General features: G+C 43.9%; 2 protein-coding genes across 3 annotated transcripts in view; one reads left to right on the plus strand and one right to left on the minus strand.

The window, feature by feature from the left end:
• The window catches only part of LOC143021006 (solute carrier family 22 member 3-like), a 159516-nt gene that overhangs the window by 84336 nt on the left and 67680 nt on the right, over positions 1-7500 (minus strand). The window lies entirely within an intron of this gene.
• LOC143021126 (uncharacterized) overlaps positions 556-7500 on the plus strand; it is a 33518-nt gene continuing 26573 nt past the window's right edge. Inside the window, exon 1 of the mRNA XM_076178415.1 lies at positions 556-1149. Coding sequence (XP_076034530.1) covers positions 556-1149 — 594 coding nt within the window. The remainder of the gene's footprint in view (positions 1150-7500) is intronic.

Genomic DNA, 7500 nt, shown 5'->3' on the forward strand with positions numbered 1-7500 from the left:
TGAAAAGCATGGGAGCACTTCAAGCTTGTGCCCAGCTCTGTTGGACAAGTAGTTTGGCGTGTTTTTTATTAGGGTCACGATATTATCCGCAGATTGGGCCATACATAAGCTCGAACTCTCATTCGGAGGGATAATAGCTTTCGATCAGGAATCTGTAGTGTTCTGTAGCCAACACGTGAAATTACCCCTTCAGGACTCGTGATCGCCGAGTACGGGATAAACAATAGTCACCCCTTAGAACATGCGTCCGACTAAACATACATTCGACTAATTTCAATAGAATAACAATGTTCATTATACCAACGTAATTTATTTTGTAAATAAAACAAAACATATCTCTCTACATCCTGTAAGAAGCATATTTATGTATTGTAAATATATTTTGAATAATTGTATACTGAAGACAAAGAATCCAGAATTTCGCCACAAATATTGTAAATACCATCATCGTCATTTCCAATAAACAGATCAGTCATGGGATTGACTTTAAATATCCTAGCTTCCTCCAAGAAGGACAATTGTAGTAACCACTACATGCATACTAATCACGTAAGCATGACGGACGATCAACAACAGGAAGTAAGTGCATTCCGCGCACCCCCTTTTTCCAACCGCGACCCAACAATATGGTTCACAATCCTCGAGTGTAACTTTAAGGCAAACCGCATTACCACCAGCCTTACGAAGTTTTCACATGCTTGTGGCCTCTTACCATCTGACGTACACCTCCAAGTTTCAGACACCATCTCCAAGGCACCTACATCCGGTACCCCATACGAAGATTTGAAGAAAGCCGTTCTGGACCGCCTTGAGTCTTCCGAAGCTACACGCCTGCAGGAGCTCCTCTCGAAAGAAGAACTTGGAAATGAGAAACCATCCGACTTGCTGCGACGCATGAAGCGATTGCTCGGAGACAAATACGCAACATTCGACACCTCCATCTTGCGCCACCTATTCTACCAGCGCCTACCAACAACCATCCAAGGCAACCTCTTCAGCGCCAAGAACAAGCTCTCGCTCGACGAGCTAGCCACACTCGCTGATGAGTTCATGGCTTCGGTACCAGTTGCGCGCCCTACCATCGCTAACCTCGCCGACCAGTCTGCAACTCAGGCGTTAACCGAGCTAGTCTCTAAACTCACCCTCCAGGTTAGCGCCCTCCAAGAGCAGGTTGCCAACCTTCAACAACGACCCCCGTCACCAAGATACTACCGCAACCGCTCCAGATCTACATCCAGAGGGAGACCCAAGCACACATCAGGCGTCTGCTACTACCATCGTCGCTTTGGACAAGATGCGAGGAAATGTACACAGCCGTGCACCTTCTCACCGTCACCGTTAAACACGATGGGCGAACGCTAACGGCGCACAGCGTTCGCCAACATACATCGAAACTCTTCTTCGTATTTGATCCACTCTCCAACACCACATACCTCATCGATACCGGAGCTGAAGTCAGTGTCCTGCCTGCCACAGCATCCCAGCAATCACTGCCGCCGATGTCTTACCTCTACGCAGCCAACGGCACCAAGATACCCGTTTTCAAGAGGAAGACACTTCAGCTAGAACTCAACCTTCGCCGATCCTTTGAGTGGACCTTCTACGTTGCATCAGTTTCCCAACCCATCCTTGGCGCCGATTTTTTGACCCACTTCGATCTCCTGATCGATATTAAAAATCGCAAGCTCCACGACCCCCTTACTTCGATGTCATCCAACGCCAGGCCAACAACCGGAGTAAGTAGCCAACTTTCAACCATCAGTGCTGATAACAAGTTTGCTTCTCTCCTCAGGAACTTTCCTGCCTTGACACAACCTTACTCCACGACCACGACTGTGAAACACCACGTAGTGCACCACATAGAGACTACGGGACCTCCAGTCTACGCCCAAGCCCGTCGTCTGGCTCCGGAACGCCTCAAGCTAGCCAAGGCAGAACTGGAAGCCCTCATGCGTCAAGGTATCATTCGTCCAAGTTCAAGCAACTGGTCGTCAGCTCTCCACATCGTCCCCAAAAGCAACGGCGACATCAGGCCATGCGGTGACTACCGCGCCCTCAACTCACGAACTGTGATGGATAGGTACCCAGTTCCCAACATACAGGAGTTTTCCTCACACCTTGCAGGAACTCGCGTATACTCCCGGATCGATCTTGTAAAAGCCTTCCATCATATTCCGGTCAACCCGCCTGACATCCCCAAAACAGCTGTCACAACACCTTTTGGCTTGTTCGAATACGTTCGAATGCCCTTCGGCCTCAAGAACTCTGCCCAAACTTTCCAGAGATTCATGGACGAAGTCCTACGAGGCCTGCCTTTTTGCTTCACCTACATCGACGATGTACTCATCGCCAGCCCTGACGAAGCCACGCACCAAGACCATCTGAAGCAAGTCTTTACCCGCCTACAAGACTACGGCATCCACATCAATCTCGAGAAATCTGACTTCGGTGTGTCATCCATCAACTTTCTAGGACACACCGTCACACCTTCAGGCGTCACCCCTGTCTCATCCCGCTGCGACGCCATCCAGAGTTTCCCGAAACCTACAACACAGCGCCAACTCAAGCAATTCCTTGGTATGTTAAATTTCTATAATCGTTTCATTCCAGGCTGCGCTCAACTGCTCCAACCGCTCTACTCCATGATCAAGCCGTGCAAGAGGGGACGTTCCATCGTACTCAACTGGGACGTCGAAACTGATGCAGCTTTCATGGCAGCCAAAGAAGCACTCGGGAATGCTACCGCCCTTAGTTTCCTTATACCTGATGCCATCACTTCCATCTCGACAGATGCTTCAGACACAGGTGTCGGCGCAGTTCTGCAGCAATACATCAACGATGCCTGGAAACCCATCGCCTTCTTCTCAAAGAAGCTCAACAATGCCGAGAAGAAATACAGCGCCTTCGACAAGGAACTCCTAGCCATCTACAAGGCTGTCAACAGGTTCAGGTATTTCGTCGAAGGACGACAATTCCACATATACACCGACCACAAACCAATCACAACAACATTCATTCATAACAAGACAACATACTCCCCTAGACAACTCCGACACATAGATTTCATCTCCCAATTCACCACAGATATTCGTTTTGTTCGAGGTGCAGATAACTGTCCTGCCGATGCACTCTCGCGCAACATATCTGCAGTCTCTACCTCTCTCATCGACTACGCCGCCATCGCTGCAGACCAAGCTGGTGATACCGAGCTGCAGCGATTGATGGAAAACCCCGCGATGCAGATGAAGAAGGTACAGCTCCCTGGAACCAACACTGAGCTCTACGCCGATGTATCCACGGACACCATCCGTCCCTACTTGCCCGAGAACCACAGGTATCCCTTGTTCCGCCATTTACATGACCTCTCCCACCCAGGTATTCGAGCTTCGCAGCACATGATGTCATCACGCTTCATCTGGAGTGGAATCGCCAAAGACGTTCGACACTGGACCCACACCTGCGTCAAATGCCAAGCTTCCAAGGTCACACGCCACACCATCTCCCCTCCAGGTACCTTTCGCCCAGTCTCCACTCGACTCGAGCACGTCCACATCGACATCGTCGGACCGCTTCCCTTCTCCGACAGCTTCAGGTATATTCTTACTTGTGTAGACCGTTTTACACGCTGGCCCGAAGCAATCCCGCTTACTGACATAAGCACAGAAACAGTAGCCAAAGCTTTTATAACCACCTGGATTTCAAGATTCGGTACACCACTCAGCCTCACATCCGACCGTGGTAGCCAATTTGAATCCAATCTATGGAACAAGGTTATGTCTTTGCTAGGTATCCGGCGTTTCAGAACAGCAAGCTACCATCCCCAATCCAACGGACTCGTCGAACGCTTCCACCGACAACTCAAGGCTTCACTTGCAGCAACAGCACGCGACCGCACCAACTGGTCTACGGTGCTTCCAATGGTCCTCCTCGGTATACGCACGTCCCTCAAGGAAGACCTTGGCCACTCCTCTGCAGAACTTCTTTATGGCACTCCACTCCGTCTGCCCGGTGAGTTTCTTGCATCTGCTCCTATAACGCAGCCCTGCAGCGTTCAAGATTATGCTACTAGTCTTACAGATACAATGCAGAAACTCCAGCCAGTGCCACCGCGTACCTCACCTACAAGAACGTTTGTGAGCCAGGACCTCGAAGACTGCTCACATGTTTTCGTTCGCGTGGAGGGAGTAAAGAAGCCTCTTCAACAACCATACGATGGCCCATATAGAGTCGTCAAGAGGACAAGGAAGAACTTGACCATCGATCGCCGTGGAACCACTGACGTCATCTCCATAGACCGCGCCAAGCCTGCATACCTCCTCTCGGACAACGAACAAGATCCTGTTGCTCTTCCGACACCTCCGGACACACGGGCTACAAACCACAAACACACTACAAAGAAAAAACAGATATCGTTCCTCCTGCCTCGTCACTAGGGGGAGAGTTCTGTAGTGTTCTGTAGCCAACACGTGAAATTACCCCTTCAGGACTCGTGATCGCCGAGTACGGGATAAACAATAGTCACCCCTTAGAACATGCGTCCGACTAAACATACATTCGACTAATTTCAATTAATAGAATAACAATGTTCATTATACCAACGTAATTTATTTTGTAAATAAAACAAAACATATCTCTCTACATCCTGTAAGAAGCATATTTATGTATTGTAAATATATTTTGAATAATTGTATACTGAAGACAAAGAATCCAGAATTTCGCCACAAATATTGTAAATACCATCATCGTCATTTCCAATAAACAGATCAGTCATGGGATTGACTTTAAATATCCTAGCTTCCTCCAACAAGGGCAATTATAGTAGCCACTACAAATCCAACGTGTGGGTGAAGACCTTGGTGAGTCTCTCTCTCTCTCTCTCTCTCTCTCTCTCTCTCTCTCTCTCTCTCTCTCTCTCTCTCTCTCTCTCTCTCTCTCACACACTCACACACACTCACTCTCACACACACACACACACACACACACACACACACACACACACACACACACACACACACACACACACACAGTGAGAGAGAGAGAAAGCGAGGGAATGAAATAAAGAGAAAAGGAAGGAGGAGAGAGAATAAGAAATAGATAGAGAGAGAACTATGTATATGTATATATATATATATATATATATATGTATGTATATATATATATATATATATATATATATATATATATATGTTGAGACATTCTGACAGGTTGATGTAAGCGGAATAGGAAACACAGGCATTCCTTTGAAAAAGCATACCTGCGAAACTAGTCAGGAATAAACTCAAGACTAAGACTCCTGTGTTTCCTATTCCGCTTACATCATATATATATATATATATATATATATATATATGTACATATATATACATATATATATATATATATATATATATATATATAGAGAGAGAGAGAGAGAGAGAGAGATAGAGAGAGAGTGCACGTGCACAAATATAAAATAGCACGTATAATAGCAGTCGGAATCAGGTGATAGTTTCAATGGTGAACTTGCCACAACAACACATTTACTTGTACATGGGGCTAGCGTGGATGATCAACTAAGTTAAAGACTATATATGTATATATGCATCCTGATTAGATAATGGAATATGTTTGTATTGTGTGTGTGCATTCGTGCGTGCGTGTCCTTGTCTATTAATTTTTCATGACCTTGGGTCTTTTTTTGTCCCATATTAAGAGATCTGTGATCTGTCCATTCTATCCATTTCTACCAGTGATTGGACACAGGGATCATATCAGCTCTCATTTACTTCCAACGACGGTAGTTCTGGCTTTAGGAGATATATTGTGAGCTTGTAATTGTTTGTTTTCTTGTTATCATTAAAACTTCCTGGAAATCTGGTTCATCGTTAGTAGATGAGGATTGGTGATAGCCCTCTAACACTTTTAAGCCGGTTGACGTCAGACTATCCCACTCAGCTTTAGAGAAATTCTGCGATTTTGAAAGGCACTCTGAGGGGCTGGGAATCTCCTTACCTGAATAGAATTGCCTGGTGGCACATAAAAATATTAGAATAATCTACGGATTAAAAATCGATTTGGCTCATCCTTTCAAGCCAGGTGGCTACTCTAATTATTTTAATGGATAACGTCAGACGACTTTGTTTTGTTTCACGTCAGGTGATTATTCTATCATAGAGAAACTCCTCGTCTTCAAAATATTAATTTATTTCTCATTGAATATTGCTGGAGAATTTTCCAGATAAATGCAAGACCAATTAGATAAATCTGGTTAGCCCAATGATGAGAGAATCAAATTGAAAATAGAGGACACACTTTTCAATGTATTCCTCTCACTCTTAAGTCTTCCACCTCCGTTCATAGAGGAATCTAGGTAGAAAAAAACAAAGGATATGTCATCCTTTACTTTATCGATGTAAGTGACAAATAAAACGTAGACGATGATACTACGTTTCCTAGACCAATGAGGACGGGGAATCACACTAATTCAACCTAGAGCATATATATATATATATATATATATATATATATATATATATATATATATATATATATATATATATATATATATATATTTCAACCAGAAATTGAAATGTGGTACTGCCGAGGACTCGAACTCAGCTATCAAATGACAAGTGACGCAGTAGATTACCACATTTCAATTTCTGGTTGTGGCCTCCATTGGGTCTCCCGATGTTGATGGTTTAGAATTTAAGTGCATTGTGGTTGTTAAAATGTATCTCTAATCACTGGGACCCATTCAGTGTTGTACATATATTGTGTTGGCACGGTGTTATATATATATATAAATATATATATATATATATATATATATATATATATATATATATATATTGTATTATTTTATTATTTCATTGTAACCATATTTACATTATGTATTATAAAATTTATTTGTAAATATGTAAGATATCGCAGATGCGATGCGCGCCTTTTGTTTTGGCGCGAATTGGAGAGCGTGGCGTCAGTATCTAAGCAGCCTTGTAAGCAGTTGCACGCATTTTGTGTTTGTGACATTTTTGTGTGTGTACCCAAATATAAACTATACGTCATTATCTGCACACTCATTAGCCACCCCGATACATTAATTATATATATATATATATTATATATATATATATATATATATATATATGTATATGTATATGTTGAAGCATTGTGACAGGTTGGTGAAGGTGAGTGAGGAAGACATAAATCAGAATCCAAGTTTATTTCTGACTAGTTTCGCACAAATAGGCTTCTTCAGAGAAATAATGTAATAAGGAGAAAACAAGGCGAACAAATATGTATATGAGGCACTGTGAGGAGCTTTGGAGAGCTCACCCAGGGTCGTCTCTGTGTATTGGGGATTTTGTCCTGTTGTCCGATACTGAGGGGTCTTTGTTACGGTGGCGTAATATCCTAGTTGCTGTTGCTATGGCTACGGTGGATTTTGTCCATTTAATGTCACCCGTTCTTTGGTTAGTATTTTCATTGGTAGTAATATACAGTGCTTCCAGTACTTTC

The sequence above is a fragment of the Oratosquilla oratoria genome, chromosome 41 (genome assembly GCF_046742065.1).
Source record: "Oratosquilla oratoria isolate Oo_2021 chromosome 41, ASM4674206v1, whole genome shotgun sequence".
In the NCBI taxonomy this organism is placed as follows: Eukaryota; Metazoa; Arthropoda; class Malacostraca; order Stomatopoda; family Squillidae; genus Oratosquilla; species Oratosquilla oratoria.